This window comes from Solenopsis invicta, chromosome 1, assembly GCF_016802725.1.
Source record: "Solenopsis invicta isolate M01_SB chromosome 1, UNIL_Sinv_3.0, whole genome shotgun sequence".
NCBI lineage: Eukaryota > Metazoa > Arthropoda > Insecta > Hymenoptera > Formicidae > Solenopsis > Solenopsis invicta.
Genome location: NC_052664.1, coordinates 31984249 through 32008423, shown reverse-complemented (window position 1 = coordinate 32008423; position 24175 = coordinate 31984249). Strand labels below are relative to the sequence as shown.

Genomic DNA, 24175 nt, shown 5'->3' with positions numbered 1-24175 from the left:
ACCGAAGAATTTTATATCCTTAATAAATAATCTGGCAAATAATTATTCTTTTGCAACATTACTTTTTTAATCGTCTGGATATAATCTGTTTACGGTTTGTTCGTAAAATCAAATTTCCTGAATATCGTCATTTGTTAGACGTCATACGTCTCGTGAAAGAGATCTCGAATTTATCTGCGGAAGACAGCGACGAAGAGGTCAACGATACATCGTGATTTTGTAATTGTTGAACGGTTGGAAACGAACATTATCGTCAAAATATGCCGATAAAATTAAGAAACAGCTATCGACATGTGCTGAAATAAGTACTAATTTGTTATAATTTAAATAACTCGTCCGTCAGTTATCATATCGACATTAATGACCGTTTTAATAATTCCATGTTACATCGTGCTAATTTTTAGCTGGTGCTTGTCTGAGGAAATCTGCAAGACTTTAATATTTTGTTCATTTCTAACGTACAGCTTTATTAATTTTGGTGACATGTACATTAGATTGGCAAAAAAATCATGTTCTTTTTTTATGGAAATGTAAGGCATTTTTTCATACAAAGCGAAAACTTTTATTTACATAGAAGATAAAACAATATGACTTTTTGCCAAGCTGATATAAATATATAAATATACAAATAGATAAATATATATATGTTTATATTTATATAAAAAGATTTCAAAATTCTATTTACTTTAATTTAGAATTATAGATTATAAAAAATCTATATTAGAATAAATAAATTTAGTATTTTTTATTTATATATTGCTTTATGTTACTTTCTCTGATTAATTAAAAATGTATGTTGGAATTTTTATTCCACCAGATTAAAATGAATAAAATTTCCGTAAGATTAACGCAAACGCTTGATATAACAATTAACAGTAAAAACAAGCAATTTATTTTAAGTGACAAATGCAAATCCGACGCAAATTCATAGTGATTAATTTTAATCGCATTGACGTAATAGTCGCTTTAACAATTCACTGATTAGGGTAACACATCTCTTCAATGACGCTCGTCACGCGCGAAGATATAATTCGGTCTTATAGTTATCAGTGTATGAAGAAAGAGATGAATTTAATCTTTATGTTCAAAAAAATATATGGTAAAATATGAAAAGCATTTCTTAAGAAATGAAAATAAATTGAAATCGCGTATGTTCTGAAACGTTTTATCGAAACATTGCGAAACCTTGAAGAATTAAGTTGGAATACATTTGTATATTCAAATAATCAATTAGTATAAAAAAGTAGAAATATAAAATAATTTACCCGATTAGAGTGATACTTTTCGTAATAAGTTTTTTACAGTTTTTAAAGATCGTCACTGTTATTAAATTTAACAATCAAGTTAATTTGAGATATTTCTAATTCCAGTTACGTTTTAATTCCGACAATCATATCAACATGCAGCTTATAAAACGGAAAAATATATTTGATAATCGATATGAAAATATGATTAAGCATCATGCTCCGCTTCGACCAAGAAATGATATTTCCTCCTATCTTTATGTAAAATAATTTAACTAATAATTTAATAAATGTTAATTTCAATAAATATTAATTTTATGGAACAATCGAAATTACGATAATTGGTAATATATGATTGGATGTAATAATAAAGATAAAGCTATGTATAATAACTGGTCAGAAACATCAACATTTTAGATGCATGTTTTTTTCTTACAAAGTATAACCAATATCACATATTATTGATTTAATATCTTTTAAATTGGAAAACAGTTGACAAATAAAATTTTTTTTCCTCAGATTCAAAATCTGGAACTCTATTTCGAAACGAGGCTAATTTTTCAAACATTCCTCATAAAATAAAAAAAACTATGTCTTGTTTCTATTATTATAACAAACATTGTAAAATAGTGTTACTTTTATTGTAAAACTTGTAAGACAAGAAAAGAGAAAGAGCGAACGAGAACGTACGGGAAAAAGAAAGAGAGAGAAGTAATTACTTATCGCACTCACAAGGCCAGAAACCTCGTAAACGACGATAAGATAAGTAGAAAGCTCGACATTTTGTTTCCCGTACGCAAATAAGCAAGGAGGAGAGGTCAGTTGCATACTAGAAATTATCGATGGATCAGTGGAATTTTTTGACCAAAAAAATAAAAATTTGAGATTTGTTTTTGTTGGCAACTTTTGCTGCTTATATTTCAAAATTATAAAAATCTTTGTCTGTTTTTTTCTCTCTTTTTTTCTTTTTTTTACTTATTTGGAAAGGCTAGTAGACATAGTTATCGGAGTATTTAAAATTTTCGACTGTGTGAATCAGATAATAAATTGAAATTGATAAACGAGTGAAATATATACCAATAATCGTAACTATGACGCTGAGAGAAGTATTCTCTCTTATTTTGCTTGCGTAATAAAGATGATTAGTATCAAGTTTCATAAAGTCCTATCTTGTTTCTTCTTTTCTGTATTTTTTCTTGTTATTTTATTTCGAAGATATAACTCAACACATAATATGATAAAACATTAAAAATAAATACTTTTACAATTTTGATAATGCGACATTTAAGAATTTTCTAACATCTAATAGTTTGTTTATTATTATTTAAATTTAATTATTACAAGAGAATTATTTCAGAAATAATTCATATAAAAGAACAAAAAAATGGGTTGAACTTAAATAACGTTATCAAACTATTCGATGAATGTTACAAAAATATTCTTGACAAACTTATTGAGAATGGAAACAGATTATATGTCTATGGCTAATATCTACAAAACATGAAAATAAGTGCCAACAGTACTTGTGTCTCTCCGTTTGATATCATTGATTCAAAAGACGATAATTAGAGAAAACTCCTCGCATTGCTCCGGTTACCATTTTTATCGTGTATCATTTATTTTAATTGCACACAAGTTATCTTATTTTAATTCCATTGGGATTTTAACTATGGTTGCCTCAATAAAGACATTCCATGTCTATGTTCATACTACACACTCATATTTGAACTCATATGGAAAATCCTTATTGATGCGACCATAGTTAAATGCGTTCAAGGTCACATATTGATTCAAAATCCAATTAATCACGTGCAAAATCCATAAAATCAATCGTATCGTCCGTGTCGAAATTTATTGACTAGCTCTAGATATCCCACAGCGATGCAGTTGCGTCATAATTAATTAACATGAATCTTCCTTTTATGTATGCGGATATCTTGACACAGTATTTTCGAGTATATGTTAATCATGCGTAACGCGTCGCGTAAACATTGTCCGTGAACTGATTAAACGAGTGAGTGATCACGTGAACGCAAAGTGTATACTTACATTCGTGCTTGTTCAAATATCAGTTATGCGCTAATTTGCGAATCCATTTGTAGGTATATTAAGTCTTGATTCGCGTGTAAATTCAACCTTTAGATTTATACTAATACATAGACACTGTATTAGTTTAACTATATATAATAACGATATTTCTTTTTTAATATATTTGTCTTTATTTGTTATTTCTTCTGTTTATCTTTTTTTACATTACAATTGCATTATACACAAAATATAACCGCTTTAAATCACTTAAATGTAATTTAATTATTTTTATAATAATTTTACTATTTATCTGTCCAATTTAAATTACTATTGGTTAGTAATTTTTGTTAATTTTTTACTTTATTATAAATTTATGTTACTATGTTTTATAAATGATTACTATTAAATTATTATTAAACTTATTAATTATATAAATAAATATTTAAGTTAATAGATAATATAATAATTGAAAAAGTTAAATCAAAATGTTGAAATATACTAGTGTTTATGATTGACATCTTAAATTTAACATAATTGTTTCTTTATATCCCTCAAATATTTATTTACAAATCCAAAAACATTTAAAAGCAACGTCGGTCAGTTTTTCGGAGTCAATGACCACTCTTAGCCACCGGGGTCTCACGACAATTAACTGCTTAAATAATCTTTTGAATGCTCCCATTACCCACGTTAACATTTTTTATTCAATAAACGTGTCAACTGCGCATCACACATTTTATTTCTGTGTTCTTTCATTTCCGCCTGCATACTGTGGTTCGCAACCAATTGGCGTTCCAAAATGTCTCGACAAATGTCTTTAATTTGTCTCGCTGCGGCTTGTTTATTTATTTTAATTTTGATTGAGGCAGAAGATTCAAACCTTATCTTTTATCTGTTATACGTTTAATACTTTATTAATTCTTATTTATTTCATTTTTTGTTGAACACAGTTATTATCAATTATCTTGGAATTATTATTCACGTACACATTTGATTTATATTTTGGAAGGGCAAATATTATTTACTTTAGGAAAAATATGCAAAAATAGTTACGAGTTGAAATAGTATAAAGAATAATATTCCATTTAATATTTGAGCGTATTTCTAAGATATATATATAAAGCTTAGGCTTGTATAATATTGTTTTACAAAAGGATAATTACAAGTTACGATAGTATAAAAAAAGGATATGACAGTACAAAATAGAAATTTTAATTAATAATTGTGATACGGCGGCAATAAAATATTAATAACGTAGTGATTTGGAGCGCCGTTGTAGTCACGGTAACTGAACAGGATCTGCAGCTTCTACTTTATAAGTCACTGTTTCTCCTCGAAACGAGGAAGATGAAATTAACATCACGGACGAGCCCCCGGTCTCTCATCGTGTCTGATGCTATCTCTCGAGCCGTGGAATTAATTAACTACGCGCTAATTGCAAAATTATTCGCATCAGTCGCGCCATTTTCACAAACGACCGACGATAAATGTAAAAAGTAGTCATATCTATATATACATAACCAGTGCCGACGCAATAACAATTATTGAGATTAAGCACCGATCGAATTACAAGATTTCCGCTTTTCCGGCAGTTTCTCTCTCTCTCTCTCTCTCTCTCTCTCTCGTGCGCGCGCGCGTTTTCTGCCAGTAAAACGCAAAATTAACTTGGCACGAGTGAGCAGCGAGCCAGAAGTAGTCAGAAGTTCTATATGGCATTCGATACGTAGCACAATAGGACTGGTCGTTCGATCAGGTGGGCGACAACAGGTGACGCCGAGTGGTTGGTTCGTTTATCGTCAATGCGCGCGGGATCTTCCGCGCTTCATCGCGTAGAGAGCTCGAAAGAGCGACTTGTCTCGCCTCTTCCAGGCCACCTCGGGTCTCCTGAGGCGCCGATAGTAATTGGGGAGGGGCGCCTATATAAATGGTACCACTCTCACTCCTTGACGACCAGTTCTCAGGGTGCGTTGCTCCCACGTGCTTTCTACTCGGCGTTACTCTATTTTCGTACTCTTTCTTATCTTTCTTTCTCTCCCGCGTCTTCTCTCGAAACGCTCGAAAGACCGAGATCGAGATCTCTCCCGCGAACCTCTTCAACGAAATTCCGTAACGATGAGCACCAACGTTCTCGTCAGGATTTGCGGCCCGAGGCTTTTGCGCGCCGCAATGACCGAGCAAAAATCATGGATCGCCGTCAGCAGGTGTCTTAGGTTCGTACAGACCAAAATTATTAAGATTGATCCTTGGTTTCTTAACGGATCAATTGAAACGGACAGTCTTCAGACTATACTGATATACGTATACTTGTTAAATCCGGTCTTTTTAATCGCACGTCAAAACTTAACAAATATATACACGTCCATGAAAAGCAAAAGGTGTATAATTTCATTGTCAATGTAATTAGTTTTGGAAATTCAAAAATTAGACAATGAAAGCTGATTTTTTTTTTTTTAAGAAATGGATTTGTCATCGGCCGAAAGTTAGCATTAATCTTTCGATATGTCAATCGCTGTATTTCTACAGCTGGGTACACACTCAATTAACGAACGAACGAACGAACAACAGCGAGCATACATATGAGCGTCCATATCGCGCACGAATTTTCTTTGATGTACCGCCTCATGCGGGGAATCAAATCAAACACGAATCGAACTTTTGGCCTTTATATTCTTTGGAGTACACATTTGATAAATAAGAACAACGAACGTTCGCTATTCGTTCGGTGTTCGTTCGCTACGTGCATAACCAGCTTAACGATACTGCAGACAAAGCATTTAGAAAATTGTTAGATTTAATTGTCTAATTCTTAAAATTAATTATATTAATCTAATTTTAAACTGACTGTTTTCAACCAAACTTCGACGGTCGTTAAAATGTTGTCTATCAGTGACTGACTGATTTGGGGCATCTGTTATTTACAGGAATTAATACAAGTGTCATTATTGTATTATATATTTTTTTATAAATTAGCATGAAATCAATAATTTCTAGATATCTAAGTAATAATATAGATTGTCAAATATTAACAGCGTAAATTTTTACTAGATAAAATTGTCGACTTCTTCGATGACCCTTGCAATTTATATCAATCGTAATTTTATGTACATATTATTGCCTATATATACTCAAATAATTTCCTAGCGTTTTTCTTATATAAATTTTTTCAATATCTTTCAGTCTTATATTTTTAAAGTTCATATCTTTAAATTGAAATTTACGAACTGATAACAGAAAGTATTTAGCTACATGCTTGGATGTTACAACCTAAATCTTGCTCGACGTTTTAAATCGTTCATGCTACATTTTGTCGTTCCTTAAATGCATGGAGAAAATATTGATCGTAAATCACAGCCGTGAAACAGATTGCAGTAAATCAAAGTTACTTAAAAATAAAAGATAAAATATTTGCGGCCATACATGAGCGTAAAACTACAATTTACTTAAGACGTGCACTTAACGCGCATGAATGACAGGAAAAGTTAATATCAACAACTTTCCGTTTAATAATCTCATGTTAACGTCGTGGCGGCGCATTGCTTGTAAATGATTGCGACTTTGTAAGATTAATGATCTCGTGATTAATGGAATGTGGCCAAAGTTAAGGTCGGCAGCCACGCTCTCGCCCCAGCTGGATTCCGATTAGAACCAATAAAAAGGCATAAAATGATATAAATATGATTTGTATATATTATGTGAATTTCTTATATAACAATTCTTTATAAACAAGAAATTAAAATGTTAAATATAAAGTAAAGGAAAAAAAATATAAAAATTGTATAATTAATTTAGCGAAAATAACAAATAAATGACAAATTGAAGAACTTTTTGGAAAGAAATCATTAAAATAACAATAAATTCAAAATAGTATACGTGTGATAAAGTGTAACAATTTCTTGAGTATAAGTAGATCTTCAATAAGAGCAATGTACAAGAATAGATTGATGAACAGTACATAAATATAAATTGACCTATGTTAGTCAAGTATCATTTAATTATTTTGTTTCAGGAAAGTATACAAGAGTCCTTTCAACAACACTCTTTGTACGAAAACCTCAATGTGTATCGATTTGAAGTACATAGAGTATCGAAAGATCTTATTGAGATTGTTTAAATGTAGCGCACGTCCGAATTATTTATAATTTAGCGTGCACATCGTTTATCACGTCGCGATAACGCGTCGCTATTTTTATGGCGATACAGCATCGATTGAACTGAAACTCTGAAACTCTGGTCTGAGCTGTTGAAATACATTATGCATTCGTTGAAAAAGAATCGGCTCTCGAAATAGGATAATAATACTCGTAACGGAGTTACGGAATCTCCGATATTCATTTGATATTTAAATGTCAAAGTCGAAATGGATGGAATTAGGTGCCCCACACATATACACGCACACAAGTAGCTGGATTAAATTTCGAATAAATCACTTGCGCTCTCAGCGTGAGCGTTTGTATTACGTGTAAGAGAGAGACTCCTCGATTAAGAAATCATTTTCCTCTTGCGTAAATCTTACAGAAGAAGGGCTTCGAATATCGTCATCTTTTGATAAAGATTGCAAGAATACTGATAAAAGAGACAAAATAAAATGACAAACAACTTACGAAATAAATGCAATGGTATATGTATAAAGTAATAATTACATGGAAAGAACGATTTTGTTGAAGTATTTAAATATTTAGCTGCACTGTTAAAAATGTTACGAAATTTAATGTATCTATGACTGAAAAGTATGTGCATGAAATTTAGTGCATTTTTAACAACATTAAATTTACATTAAATGTACATTAAATGTTTTTAATGTACCTGCTTGAAATTTGTTTCGTTACATTAAATTCTACTATCGATTTTTAACAGTGTAGGGATACAGATCTGAAAATAATTTTATTGAACCATCAAAATAATTGTGACGGATGTTCAAGTATGATGAGCAATGTTGCAAAAAGTTTTGACTTTTTAGGAATTCAGTTTGAAAGTATTTCGATGGCCTAATAAAATTATTTTCAGATCTGTATCCAATTAAAATTTTTAAATATTTTAGCAAAACCGTTCTTCCCGCGTAATCATCAATATATCGAGTATCCGTCGTTATTTTAAACAAATTAAAATTGAGATTGAATGTTAATGTTAATGAAGTTTAATAATTGAGATTCGACGATCAATCAATATTATAAAAGTATAAATTATTCATTTTAATATGAGATATTTATGACGATACAAAAAAAATCTGAAATATTAAACATTTCTCTATAATATTACTTATAAACAAAAAATAAACTTAATATATGAAGATATAAAAAATATACTTGAATGTATAAATAAAATGTATAGACGTACAAAATATATGTATGACAGTACACGTGGAGCTTTAAGAGTTATGACATAACATTTTAATGGTATGACGAAACGACACAACAGCATTGAATCATAAGAAATGATATATCATCCTTCAAAACTTTTGAAGCTAATAATTCGTTAACTTTATAAAGAACTCAAAAGAGGCAGCAAATAACGAGAAGAAAATCATATGTAGTATTTTTTTAAAAATTTGCTCGAACTAATAATTCCAAAGAAAGCAGCATATACGTTGATTTGTACCGCAACATCTTGTGAGTTATAATGCTGATGTTCGGAAAATACTGCGATAACAAACTGAATGTTTGATAAGGAGATGCGTCACTTCGTATTTTATCGTTATTTTTCTCTCCGTGTCGCGTCGACGAGATGCTTCCTTGTTCACGTTAAAAAATAATAATACTTTTTCAACGTCTCATGTTAGTTAAAAAGCATGTTTTATTACCTGCCTTTATTTTACGAATTTCGGAGTTTGTTCGTGCATGCACATAGGAGGTCAAGGATGATTTTGTTCAAAGTAGGCTTTCGCGCTTTCTTTCGCCTCATCTCATATATATATATATATATATACATATATTTTTCTTTTCGATTACTACTTTTACCGTTTTATATGTTCGTTTGAGGTGCTTTCTATAAGCGGCGATTAACTTGCCACGGAAACCGGTAAATTATACGTTTAATCCTGACTGACCTTATTGCGCGAGTCGTTGAAACGCGCAAAGCACGTAATGCGAGCAAACATTTAGCGAAACCTCTCGATCTTTTACGCGGTGCACCATATCCGTTTTCTACGAGAGAAATCGCGACATAAAACTGTATGTACAACATGAAATTATTACTCACACAGTAATAAAATACTTTACAATAAGAAATTATTGTACAACTATTAATAAGTAAAATTTTTTATTGCATTTTTTATCAATACTATAATTTGAATTTTAAGAATACTAGCATACTTTTTATAGCTCCCAATACTAATATCAATTATATTAAAGATTTTTTAAAATTATAATTTATATTTATTATCTCAAATTTCTTTCACAGTATTCGCAAAGATGAAATAGTAACAAATCAGTATTTATCATTGAACTTGATAAAGTTGGCACACTCGCGTAACAGAACGCATGAATAAACATCTAGTAATTGCAATAAAAATATATACAAGCTCGTCTTGTAATATAAAAATAAATAACAATTCGAAAACATCCACAACGAGCAATAGAACGAAGGAAACAGTACATTAATTTAAACAATAATTATATCTTAATTTCTTTATTTGAAACCAAAAAAATACATCTAAATCACGATGTATATTTCAACCTCACTTGATTTTCTTCACAGTCGTAGATATAAAATTGAAAAATGTAAAATTTAATTATAAAACATACTCGACTCGGTAGATTAGTTAAAAATGACAAAAAGCAATACCGAAGTCAAGATTGATTTAAAATAAAGAAATTAAAATATAATTATTATTTAAAATGAATGTGGAACTAAGCGCAGCCATCCTTGCCTTATTACTCGTGGGCGTTTTCGAATAGTTATCTAGTAATTGCTCCAATATCAAATGACGACTGATCTCTGTCGTTTCGCTGTTCACGCTTGAAATTTGGCGGTCGAATCATGTGAAACCGCGAGTATACTCCAGAGTGCTGCACAGTCATCGCACCGAATGCTGAAGCAAAACCGAACAAAAGAAAATTATAAATACACGACGATGTGAACGATCGCGGTCAGCCACGAGCATTTCTTTCTTCTGAAAGAAATCTCTCTCTTCGAAAAGAAATCTCTCCGTCCTCTTGACACATTCCCGATGTTCTCGCGCGAGCTTCTAGGACGTCGTGAAAATCTTTTTCTAATTTTTAATTTATTGACGGCCGTTAAGAGAGATAGGAGTGCTCAAACCGGACACTCACCGAAACATTAATATAGATGGTATATCATATTTTTCCATGGCATCACTTACTGCCCGCGTGTTCGCCGATATGCGAGCGACATGACGCATCGACGCACGTGCGCACTATTGGCCGCTTATGGCAAAACAACGGACTCGTATCGAGCAAAGGTCGCTGATCGTCACGAATGCATTCACCCTGCATCCACGCGAGAGAGTTCAGCAGGAAGTACATTAACCTCCGCACTTATTTTCAAGCTTAAGCCTTTCTCCGAGCTCGTAGATTACGAGGGAAAATGAAAAATTCGAACGAGAATGCGCGAAAAGGAACACCGTATGAACAGAAGTCATGTAGATACACTACAATTACTATGAACGCGGAAAGAATATTTTTACTGTCATTTTTTTTTTTGCAAAACTATTAATGCTTGTAATTTACATCGGTTGTAAATAATTAAATATATTTAATGCAAAGAGGTTCATTATCAACATCAATTAAACGATTAATTTTAATATGATAAATGAATCAATTTTTTTAAAATAAATAACAAACTTATTAATGAGAAATATATTGTTTTTACCGTATAAAATATTGGAAGTTTGAATTTTGAAAAATATTTCGCACTTTTTCTATTGTTTCTAAATGAAAAACTACTAGCTCGTAAATCACATTGCATTATTGACTGGTAGACTTATAACAAGTAAATATTTTTATCGCCTATTTACGGCATCGAATACTGGAAAAAAATGCACTTGTCAGACCGTCAATTGCACTCAGACTTTCAATTAGTCGCGTTTGTCTCGCAATTGCGACAAAAGTGGGTCAACGCTCGCCAAGCATATAACTCATCGATCGAATGATTAAAATAATTATTTATGTTATACAAAAGTGACTTCTTGATCGTACGTGACCGAAGATAACCCTCCGATACATGGTACAATTTTTCCCTTGTCTCATAGTCCTACATAATGCTACTGCTATTGATATTCAAAACATATCGCGTGAACTTTAGGGGAAACTTTTAAAGGAAGAAGTAGCGCACACAATTCCGATAAGCACGAATCTCTGACAAAGTTAACGCGATCCCTCGGCGCTATTTTAATGTCAATACCGGCGTTAATCAATATCCATCGAAAACAGATTATTTTATTCTTTTCGACAAACTGATTCGGCGAATTAGGTGTAACTATTGATTTTCACTTTATTCTCGAGTTCTACGAGATTGCGGGTTACCGCAGGCTTTAGCCTACGACGATCACAGACGCGTGGCACTAATTATGTAATTTCCAAGTGACGTAAGCAAACATCTTTCGCTTTACACGGCTATTAATTCTGGGGACGACATATACCGCAGCAGCACACACATATCAATATTCTCCAAATTAAGGTCGAAGTTTATCTACACGTGCATCAAACTGTCGACGAGCCTCCGAAATATCAGCTAGAAAATTGGACTATATGCTAATATTATATACAAAGTATTGTCTTACTATTATTAGCAGGAAATTAAACTTCCCATGTTTGATATTAATTAACTTTGAATAAATAAATCCGATAATTAACTTTAAATTTTAATTTAAAAATTCATTTCAAAATAACCAAGTTATTCGAAGAGTTGAAATTAAGTTGGTCAGTCCTGGATTCTCTCTATATCACTTTCTTGCATAACTTTTTCCAGATTATTCAGATAACAATGAGCATAAACAAGTAATGACAAAAAAATTAAAAGAAGATAATTGATGAATCGCGATAATTGTAGACTTGTGTTATCTGTCGAAAACAATTTTTCTGACTCCCAGACGCGTGTATCTTATCTGTCAAAGATAATGCATCCGCGAGAATAGCGGAATAGCATTTCGAATTTGAGCATTCGATCGCGATCAGCGTGAATTACGCAATCGCCGAAAAAGACATTATACATCTTTATGTCTTTGCATTCAACCTTGCCGAGGCGAAAGTCGAAAATTTTCCGCTCGATCGATCGTCCCAGGATCACGTTTCGATCACTTCTCGCTCTCGATAGAACTTTTATGGCATCGGACCTTGATTACGCACGTGTACGACAAATCCAAGTGTTGGAATCTTAAAAACGCTTTATAACCAGGCGAAGAACGTTCGAAAAAAAAAACAAAGTTTTTACGTGTAATACATTTTTATTTTCTTTTAATTAATTAAATATTTTTATCTATTTATCTTCTCTTGTACTTGGCTACATTCGAGCACGAAAAAAAATTTCTAGTATTATTTAATTTTTATTTGCAAAACAATCATTAACAATACACATTTAAATTTAATTACCGCTTTATAGAAACAACTCGAGTAGAACACAAAGTCGTAAGAACACGATAATGACGTCATTATGACTTTGTTTGTTACTTTACAAGTCAATAAATGTTATCCATATAATATCATTATGACGTCATCAAATAACAAATGAGTGACTTTTGATATTATTATGGCAATCTGTGTTCTACCTGGAAGAATATTCCGAGAATATTTAAAGCAACCGTTTTAAAAGAAAGTAAAAATTTCAATACCAAAGAAAAATATTTGTTATTTGGCGATATAAAAATTCCATTGGTAGGTTGGAAGATTTGTGTTGGAGAACCGGAAAGTCCCCACACGAAAAACGATTATCATTCTAACTTATGGAAATCGGTTGGAACGGTCGGAATTCTAGGACCAGAGAGAGAGAGAGAGAGAGAGAGAGAGAGAGAGAGATTCCGTATCTCTTTCGACTTTTGTCACCAAGGTTTATCTTTCCGTGAAGGTTTCGGCAAGGAGAATCGAAGGAAAACTCGCGCAGTTGCGCGCCGAGCGAACGAGACGGCTGTAAGTGGGCTGTAGTCTCGCTGGTCTCGCTGGTATCGCATCGAGTAGAATGCGGCGCACGCACGCCTCGCGTGCTCCGCGCGTGAAGCGGTTGGATGTGGGCGCACCTATCTTTTCAACGGCACCACCACAATTAAAGCCTTCCCTCCGCGCGTGCGTTTACGCGATACGCGATGCATGATGCATCGTATGCGGCACGCGTGCCATGCCGCCCGTCGCCGCCGATCGAGGACGACGAGGACGCGGGACACGACGCGCGGCGCGCGGCGCGACGCCACGTGGTCGTGCTGTCTGTTTTCCACGGTTTTCCGAGAAGCGTGTCACACCTCGCGAGACGCAACGAGAGATCTTTGGTTTAAAAAAGAATTTTTTACTGCCCCCAAAATCAGACAATATGTCAGCTATCAAAAATACAAAACTGATGTAAATTGATATAAAAAAGTATATAACTAAAAATTAGTAAAATATACTATTCTACTAAACACATGTATCCAGCAAACGAAAATAAATTCAAATAAACATTGTACAATTTATTTTAATTTATCTGATTTTGCGCTTTAAAGTTCTGGAGTATTTTTGGATTTAAATAGACTCAAATGGATTGAAATAAGAAATACGCTATTCATCATTTTGAAATTGGATGGACTCACGTCCTCTTTATTTTATTTTTGGATTCAGATGGATTGAAATATGAAATGAGCTATTTATCATGTTGAATTCCACAATGCGAAGTAAACCGTTTCGTGCAACGATAGGCATGTGCATAACATTTATCTTGTGGCACACGTATCACATATTTGTATTATAATATTAATATTATACGCAAAAAGGAGTCTGTCGAGAGATCTTCTATAATAAAAAAATTTTACTTAAAAGTTTATATTTTTATCCTTTTTTTATATCTAATTTTTATTTCTCTAAAATAAATTTATGTTGCATATCTTTTTATCTTCCAAACTCTTCATATGCAACTAAACCATCCTAATTTCATATAACTATTTTTTAGCGTTTTTATTATAAATATTTTGTTATTTATATTAACGGTTTTATTAAAGTACCTAAAATTTTAGCTAGATAGAGATCTGCGAAAATAATTTTTAATAACAATGTAGGTCACTCAAACATAACGAGCAATGCTGCCAAAAGTTTTGACATTCTAACAACCAGCTTGAGCGTCCTACATAATTATTTTTGTGGTCTAACGAACATTATTTTCAAATCTGCATCTAGCTAAATTTTTAGATACTTTACCAAAATTGTTCTTTCCATGAAGAGTTTATAATATAATATTAATATAAAGAAACGAAAAAGAAAAGATGACAAATTATTTTTCGATACAAGATGATTACATTGGCGCTTCACGATTACGTCTCTTCTAATTCTAACATTTTTCTTGCTGTTTGAAAAAGCGATTGCGAGAAAGTTTGCATTTTTATTTATTCTTTCTTTTTATATTGCAGTACCACCATGTCGCGCAGTATGCTAAAGGATTCGCCGAATGCGGCGTTGGATAAAACTCTGTTGCAAAAGTATCTCGATCTGCCTCAACCGGAGAATGCAGTTCAGGCGAAATACATCTGGATCGACGGTACTGGCGAAGGATTACGCAGCAAGACCAGAACCGTGAACTTTGTACCGAAACATCCTTCCGGTAATACATCATGTATATTATTAATCTGGTATTTTATATCTTACGTTATTACGAATTAATTTTGTTTGGAAATCACGAGCCTGTTGAAGGATCTTCTATAGTAAAAAAAACTTTATTTATAGTTTCTTTTCTCTTTTTTCGATGTCTAATTTCAGTTAATAATCTTTTTAATCTCAGAAAAATATTTCTAGATAAATTTATACTTACGTTGCATATATTTTATTTATTTTCCGAACTCTCCAAATGCAGCTAAAACCATCTTGAATTGATAGCTATTTTTTAGTGCTTTTATTATAATTATTTATTTTTTTATATATATTAATCAGTCTCTATTAGATTTTGCATCCTTAACATCTTGATATTTCCGATATTTTAATCCTTTAATAAAAGAAATGTTTCTTCTTGAAACGAAGGAATATTTTATTCCCTCGTCTCAAGTAGAAAAAGAGAGACGTGTCGTCTCTCCCCGAGAGGAGAGAATTTTTTATTAAAGATGACTCATTCGCGTGATCGATTGCCTTCACTTTGCAGGTGATATTCCATAAATTCCAATGGGATAGTAATGAACGAGTAGAAGCGGGATTTGATCATCGTTATCGCTATCCATTATACACTCGCGAATCATGACGTACGAATGATCTTGCAATGTGTGACAAAAAAAATACGATTTCGTAGAAATCCATTCTGTAATGAAATAGTAAAATAACACATTTAGCATCAGTCGATACTGAAATCTTTATTACAAAAATTAATTATCGCGCACCCAACAAGGATGGCAGCAATAAAAAGTCCTGTTTAATGTGCGCCACTGATGAGCCACCAAAGTGACAGTAAAAACTTAAATGCTCATTTATCAGTAAAAACTTAAATGCTTATCTCGTATATTGCGTAATTGCGAAAAGCGTTTGTTTTGAGCCCTCACTCAACGGAATAATGTTATTTAACGTTATTTTATTTTATTTCGTAATATTCGTTACTAAAAGCTAGAAAATACAAAAATGCTGAACTTCTTTACGATCTCGAGTAATCGACATGGATTTTTTATGACCGATTATTTCGAAATATAATGTAGATATCCTTGCTTCTGCATCACGTGACGCAGATCCATTCGTTGAAGATATACGTTTAGGAAATATGTAAATCGAGTTATACAGATTATATATGTTTAAATATGTTTAATTACATTAAATATAAATTATTCTGTTAATATAATAATAGGAATGGCTTTTTTAAATAAAACTTTGAAATGAAGAAGTAAAAACTATTAACGTTAAATCGTATGGATGAAAATATTAATGAATGAGAAAATTATTTAATTAATCGTTCCTTAATTAACTATTAGACTTTGGAGAAAATAAATTGAAATGTTTCATGAAAACATTGATTTTTACATTTCGAAATTTACTCTGAGAATTTATCCTTTAGGATTAAGAACTAATAAATATCGAAATATATTTGTTAAACAAAAATTAAAAGATAATAACAATTTTTTGAAAAATTGATTGTGGGAAATTATAACTGAATTCACAAATTTACTAAGAAAGAAGCTCAATAAAGGCGACCTACTTAATAATTCATCGCCATTTCTACACGAAATATCAAACTCAATTATCTTTTTCAGACCTGCCAACGTGGACTTACGATGGTAGCTCGACGTACCAGGCTGACGGTGCCAACAGTGATATATTCCTCTACCCGGTGGCGATTTATAACGATCCCTTCCGTCGCGGTAACAACAAGCTCGTGCTCTGCGACACCTACTACAGCGATAAGACGCCAACGAAATCGAACAAACGGTACCGCGCGAACCAGGCGATGGAAACTATTAAGGATCAGGAGCCTTGGTTCGGCATCGAGCAGGAGTATACTCTTCTGGATTTCGACGGTAGGCCTCTCGGTTGGCCCAAGAACGGCTTCCCGGGCCCACAAGGTCCCTACTACTGCGGCGTCGGCGCCGACAAGGTGATCGGCCGCGAAATCGTCGAGGCTCACTACAGGGCTTGCCTCTATGCCGGCGTCAAGCTTGCGGGGACCAACGCCGAGGTCATGCCGTCGCAATGGGAGTTCCAGGTGAGTTAAGCGAAGCCGATGTAATGAAAAGCGAAGGGAACACGCGTTCCTAAATTTCACAATTTTTCTGTGTAATTTTATAACTTTTTTTAGAAAATTCGTCACACAAGATATCTTTTAGACTTCTAACAATAAGAGACATCTTTTTGTTTATGTGGAAAAGTTACTTTGCGTAACTCGAGAGATTCAATTTATTTAAGTTCTCTTGCGGGAAGAGAGAGAAAAAGTATTTTCCTCTACGAAGAGTTATTATCGTATTTTTTACTATGGATCCAGGTGGGACCGTGCTCGGGCATTGACGCCGGAGACGATTTGTGGATCGCCCGATTCATTCTGCACCGCATCGCCGAAGAGTACGGTGTGATCGTCACCCTGGACCCGAAACCGGTGGACGGCTCGTGGAACGGCGCCGGTGCCCATACCAACTTCTCGACGAAGGCGATGCGCGGCGACAACGGTATCGCCGAGATCGAGAAGGCAATCGACAAGCTCAGCAAGCAACACCTCAGGCATATCCAGGCGTACGATCCGCGTGGAGGAAAGGACAACGAGCGCAGGCTGACCGGCAAATGCGAGACCAGCAACATTCACGACTTTAGCGCTGGGGTGGCCAATCGAAACGTCAGCATTCGCATTCCCCGTGGCGTCGCCGAGGACAAGAAGGGTTACTTGGAGGACAGGAGGCCCAGCAGCAATTGCGATCCCTATTCCGTCTGCGACGCTCTGGTCCGCACCTGTGTGCTCAACGAATAATAAAACCACGCGGCGAAACGAGGACGCGTGTGGAAGACACACCGGAAGACCGACACGCACACACCTGCATACACCTGGAGCGTACAATTACTTGTAGAACTTAGATTCCTCTTTTTCCTGTGCGGAATGGTGATTAATTTTGAATTTATCTACCGGAAAAGTAAAGAAATTTCAGCATTCAGCGTATTAAGTAATCATTCGAGAGCTACAGGTGCTATGATAAATGAAATTCGCCATTAACGATTAGGCAGGGCATTGTCAAAAGAGAATCGATGCTTTTCCGATGTCACACGAGATTGATTCGATTCTCTTTCGCTGTTTACACCTTACAGATAAGGTATTATTGTTTAGAGAAGGAGGACAAAGCGGATCATTGATTCGATTTATGGATTGTCATCTGTAAATCGGCCGTATTCATAGTCGGAATAAAAGAAATACTAGGTAATTCTAAGATGAGCTTGTAATTATAAGTGCGAGGCATAAGTTGTTGTTCAAGTTATCGCGATAAATTCCTTCCTAAAGCTCGTCTTTTTTGTAAATTTTATAATACCATTTTAAAAAACGGCATAAGAACAAATTAAGAGATTGTTGTTTAAAAACAGGAACAGAATATACACGTAAAAATAAGTAAGTTGATACGAAAAATTTATGAAATATTAATTACACATGCACCGAATTTGTTTTCTTGTTGCGCGCACAAAATTATTGAATAATAATAGAACAAATCGTAAAATTAACGAGTCTATTCCTTCAGAAGAGAAATTTTTGACTATAAAATTCAAAACGCATAATTTTTCTATTTTTAAACATATTTTGTAATATCCAATTATTTTATAAAATGAATTTGCTTGTTGTTATCGTTTAGCTTTATTATTTATCGATATTACGTTTTTTTTTAAGTTCGAACAGTGATGCGTATTCAAATAGTCATGTATACAGATTCACACACACACACACACACATACGTATAATATTTCACATACACACGCATATAAAATAAAAAAATATACATAATACATAATATATGCAGTATATGTACAATCGCGTTTACAAATATACGGTCGCTTATAGTTCATACAAATTATGTACATATATGTATTATATGCCTTTGTACTAAGATGCTCAGAACAACTTATCATTTGAAATAATGCCACATTTTATATAATGTCAAATTAACAGAATGTTGAATATTTTATAGATTAAGCGTTTGCGTTATATTTTTGCATATAATTTTATAAATTGCTGTTAAATATACTATAATTACTGTGCATTAATCAAATAGCGTTTGGAAGACGAACAAAAAACGAGCTGTTATTATTTACTTGTCCAAGTATAATACGGGAAGACAAGCGAAATTCTTTCATGCATAAAATGGTTTAAATGAAAGGTTTGAACACTTTGAAACGTTTTAGGTATTTGTCATTTTATATTTAAAAGCATTGCTGTGCCTGCAAAATAAAGTACCAAGAAATCGAGTCGTTTCATAATAAACACTTTCGCTACTGACTGAACTCTTATATCATATTCCTTGTTTCAAGCGCTATTGGTTTTTTAATTAAAATTATACTTTTCACTTATGTTTTTATTTAAAAAATGTACAGTAATTACGAGATTGATAGATCATCTAAAAATAAATAAATAAATAATTCTTTATTCTAGAAATGTAATTTTCAATATTTAAATTGTTATTTCATCTGTACAATTTTTTTTTAAAAATACGTATTTTAAATATAAACGATATGTCGTTTATTAATGTTGCGAATGTTAAAAATATATCAAAAGAAACGACGAGAATCGTATCGATTTCAAATATATATTCTCGTTATTATGAAATTAGAAATAAGATAAACTAAAGTGATCTTTGCGTGAATAATATTTTTAATTTAAGTTTTAGACTACGAATACGGCCTGAAAGTATAGCCGCTGAATTGCTTCTGAGTTTCGTATTTTTGATATAAAAGAATCTTGTTCAGTATCATCGAATTCTAAGCTTCACTTGTGTAAAGATCACATCAAACTTCAAAGTAAATTCGTTTCTAGCACCGTTCAACGCTAAATTATTCAATTTGTCATTCGAGTTTTTTATAACCTTACACGTTCGAATTTATCAAGAAGCGGACACAATTTAGATACGTGCGAAATTTGGACGACAGCAAGATATGAGAGAGATAGTTTAAGAGTGCGTGAAGAGTACTCGCAAGCATGTCCATCGAATCGAGTCTGAAACGCGCACGTTTTTATTACCGAGCTAGTTAGTTAAATCGTAAACAGCACGTTCCATAATAGTTCCATGCATGAAACGATAAATCGATACTTTTGGACGAAGAACGATATCATTCAATATCTGTTCTTCGTTGTCCAATTGGATGAGAGCCGCAATCTAGCGATGTTCTCGAGTATCTCTAAAGAGAAGCTCCCATATGGAAAGGAAGTATTGAGAACTATGCACCATGTCTATAATTATTATTCAATTTCTATAGTAGTAGCTGTATCCATTTTTAGAATAGTGTGAATAATAATGTCCTGTAAAACTCTGAATAGTTATACTTCTCAATAGTTTCTTTCCATACGAAAGGGTTGCTCAAGAGTTAACGGATGTTGAGACACTCACGGTCGCATATGTAAAATTGAAAGTCACTATTGATAAAATGTAGTACAATGCGAAAGTAGTATGTAAGGACGTATCCTTAGAGATACGCGAGGGATCAATAAGGATGTGACGATCGATCGCAGATGGATCGATTCGACTTGCCTTCTTCGGCGTTCTCGCGAGAATGTCGCGAGGACGTCGCACGAGCAGTATAATCTTCTAGCAAATATCTAGAAAATTAGCGCAATTATTTAAGAGAGTTTATTGTTTAAGGCGAAACAATACAGTAGATTTACGAAGTCGGAAAACACGTACGTGTCTCCGAAGAAGGGTGCGCCGGCCGATGCCAAAGCGAGAGTTCGGAGGCGCAATCAGCGTCGGTTCAATTTTCAGAGGATTACAAGCGCATATTATAACAATTGTTAAATAAAGAAGTTTTATCTTTCCATTTCGGCCTCAAATTTATTAAATACGAAACTGGGGTTAGAGACACGTGACAACTGTAAAGTTGAGAGGTTCATTCTCATCTCTTCACTTAAAAAAAGTGTTTAATTTTAAGATATTAAAACGTTTTGTAAAACGTATGTCGTGAAACACTCGCACGATATTTTATACAAAATCGTAAATTACGTCAATATAAGAGAGCTAAGAACGAGCAACAAATTAAAGAATGTTAAATAATTAAACTTAATTAAGAAGTTCAATAATTAAATTTAATCTACTAATTGTATATCATTGTAGCGAAACCGATCAATTGTATGCAATCTTTTTTAGTTGCATTTACAAAACTAATTATAAACAAATTAGTTTTTTTCCAATTAGTAAATACATTAGATGTTTAATAAATAAAAGTATTACAATAAACATAATTAGGTGAGGCAGTAAGTCGGCGAATGATCAACGGCATCAAATCAACGATTAAAGTCAATGCTTCAAAAGAAAGAAGGGCCAAAAGTTTTCAAAATCTAAATTTAAGATACTAAAACGTTTTCTACCTGTCTTAAGTATTTAAAAATATTTTTTAAAATACTCAATTAAAAATGTTTTAGTGTCAAATAGTGTTTACATTTGAAACATTAAACGTTTAAGGCTGAAACATTTTTAACAGTTTTAAATATTTTAATGTTTTAAACCTGAACATTATTTGACATTAAAACAGTTTTTGGTGTAATATTTGTAATGTATTTAAGTATTTAAAAATACGGAGATAGAGATAAAAAATATTTTAATATTTTAAAATTAAACACTTCTTTTTCAAGTGTTTATTTCTTCATAGCACTTAATCCCAAATGCTTTCAAAATTAAAATTTTTCTGCCGATATACACCTTTTTCTCCTGAGATACTTCGTGTATGAAAAAAATGTAATATATAGCAGCGTTTTTATATGCCAAGAACAAATCACACATGTACGAAAGCGATGCTTAGATCAATGTATTTCAACTCATTTCTTGACATCGCATCGATACTGCGACAATAAAGTACACGAATATTCTGCTTTGCAAAATAATAAACATGAATAATGTCATAACAAATATCAATGAAACGTTAATAATAACAAAATATTGTCGGTTTCTCTACGAAGATTTTTCACAACGAAATATCAGCGAAACGCAATCGATTAAGAGTTCTCGTTTCAAATACTTTAGGACACACGATTTTCACATTGAATAATTTTAGATATAAATATAATTTAATATTTAATTTAATTAAATGATTAACCCAAATATCTCAATCGTCAATTTGTAAAAATTTGTAAGAACTGCGAATTGTAAGCACAAAAATGAGCTTAATGAAAGGATTATTTTACTATTATTATCTTCTTTATTACATCCTAACAATCTTAATAATCCCCGTTTGCTTTCCCGAGTAAAAATTTGTATATATAATTATATATAACCATATATAAATCATCATATATGATCATGTACGAAATTTGTCTCTATATGACCATGTATGAACATATATGAACATATATGATATAAAAAATTTATTTATAAAATTCACTTTAATATTGTCAAAAACAGTTTTCTTAATGTTAAATCTTAAATAAAATAAAAATGTGACTTAAAGTAAAAAAAAAAATTAGTAATCTTTTGCAAAAATTTTTTTTCGGAAATTTTCAAGCGGCCACTCATCCAAGTCGTAACCTCGCCCAACGTTGCTTGACCTGTAAGACCCCTGCGAACTGATGCCCGGTGATGATGTGTGAACACTTTATATTAACACATGTATATCGAGTCAATATATAATATTGAAAAGATGAAACGTATAATTAAAGCATATTATTTATACAAACATATATAAAATTATACTTTTTAACGATTACGATTTGGTAATGGGTAACTGCTTGAAAATTTCCGGAAAAAATTCTTGAGAAAGATTGGTAATTTTTTTTACTTTAAAAAATATTTTTATTTTATTTAATGTTGAGAAAACGGTTTTTTACAATATTAAAATAAATATTTATAAATAAATATTTTTTTCATTAAAAAATTGTCAAGTCAGCGAAAGCAACACGTCGCGAGCAGGCTTAGAAACTTTTGTAAATAAGATGAACACTTTTAAAATGTCTAAATGTAAACGTACTTTGTATTTGTAACAAAAGACGCATTATGCTTGCGCGGTAATAGCGCGCTTACCGATTGATATCCAAATCCGAATATATATATTTGTCAAACAAAATTATACACTTTCTTAAGAAAATGCTAAAGTAACAGAAGAACTTTCTCGACGTCGGTCCTACAGATCAAATCCTAAGATTTACCAAGTGAATGGTGGTAAAAGTTCGAAATAAACGATGATCACAGAACTGTTCGGACTTTTACCATTAAGAGTTGGTAAATCTTAGGTTTTACGGGAAAATCTTAGGATTTACCGTAGTTCGGGCTTCTACAGTAACATATACAACTTTTATAATTTTTAATATGGTAATAAACATACCAAATTTTTTCTGGAACAACAGTTTCTGCCAATCGTCTAACGGAGTAAATTGTTTTTTTTTTACACATTTTAAATAATCCTGTACGTTTTTTAGGTTTTTCGAAAAATACTTTGATTGAAATCAATTTATGATCCTGGTACAGATATGCAGTACGTATCGTACAATAAAACATAATATTCAACCATTCTGCAAAATGTATAAAGTTTTCAATTAAAACATTAATTTTTTATTGCATATGATTATTAGATGAAAAGGCGATATTATGAAAAGGCTAATATACCAATACACAATAACTGACAATTGTTACGAGAGATTTTTACATTTAAACTTTTTTAACTTTTAAAAATATATACTCGTATATGTAGTTGAATATGTACAATATTAAAATATTGTCATAATTTATAAATAAAAAATTGATCATATGTACTTTTTTTATTAGTGCGTGATCAGGTAGCATTAGATAGAACTGATTTGTAATATAATTCAATGATAAATGTAGCAATGGTATAATGCACCATGAGTCTTTTCCGAATGGAAGTTAAATAGCTCTATTCAAAATTTCAATAACTGGCCATATCATTAATTGCGATAAATTATTTACAATATACACGTCCGTATTCTCTGATGGACACGAGTGCAGGAACAACAAATTTTTTGTTAAAAATTTTCTCTCAATTATGACGGGAGTATCTCCATTGTAACAAATTTATTTAATAACAACAATTGTGTTACTTTTTGTATAACAATAATTGTCGGGTTTCTTAGCTGTCAAAGCCAAGTCTTTAAATTGAATTGCACGATGTGTGCTCTTTTGCAAT

The 24175-nt window shown here is 32.4% G+C and overlaps 1 protein-coding gene across 3 annotated transcripts in view; it reads left to right on the top strand.

The window, feature by feature from the left end:
* Positions 1 to 22225, top strand: part of LOC105198621 (glutamine synthetase 2 cytoplasmic) — a 37727-nt gene extending 15502 nt beyond the window's left edge. Inside the window, exons 1-4 of one of the 3 annotated variants that reach the window (XM_026134533.2) lie at positions 5207 to 5482; positions 14812 to 15002; positions 16624 to 17072; positions 17349 to 22225. In XM_026134533.2, the coding sequence (XP_025990318.1) occupies positions 5385 to 5482; positions 14812 to 15002; positions 16624 to 17072; positions 17349 to 17825 (1215 nt within the window). In that variant the 5' untranslated portion in view covers positions 5207 to 5384 and the 3' untranslated portion in view covers positions 17826 to 22225. Of the gene's footprint in view, positions 1 to 5206; positions 5483 to 14811; positions 15003 to 16623; positions 17073 to 17348 lie in introns of those variants that run through there. The other 2 variants (XM_026134534.2, XM_039454870.1) reach the window with 2 other exon arrangements.
* Positions 22226 to 24175: the final 1950 nt, after the last annotated feature.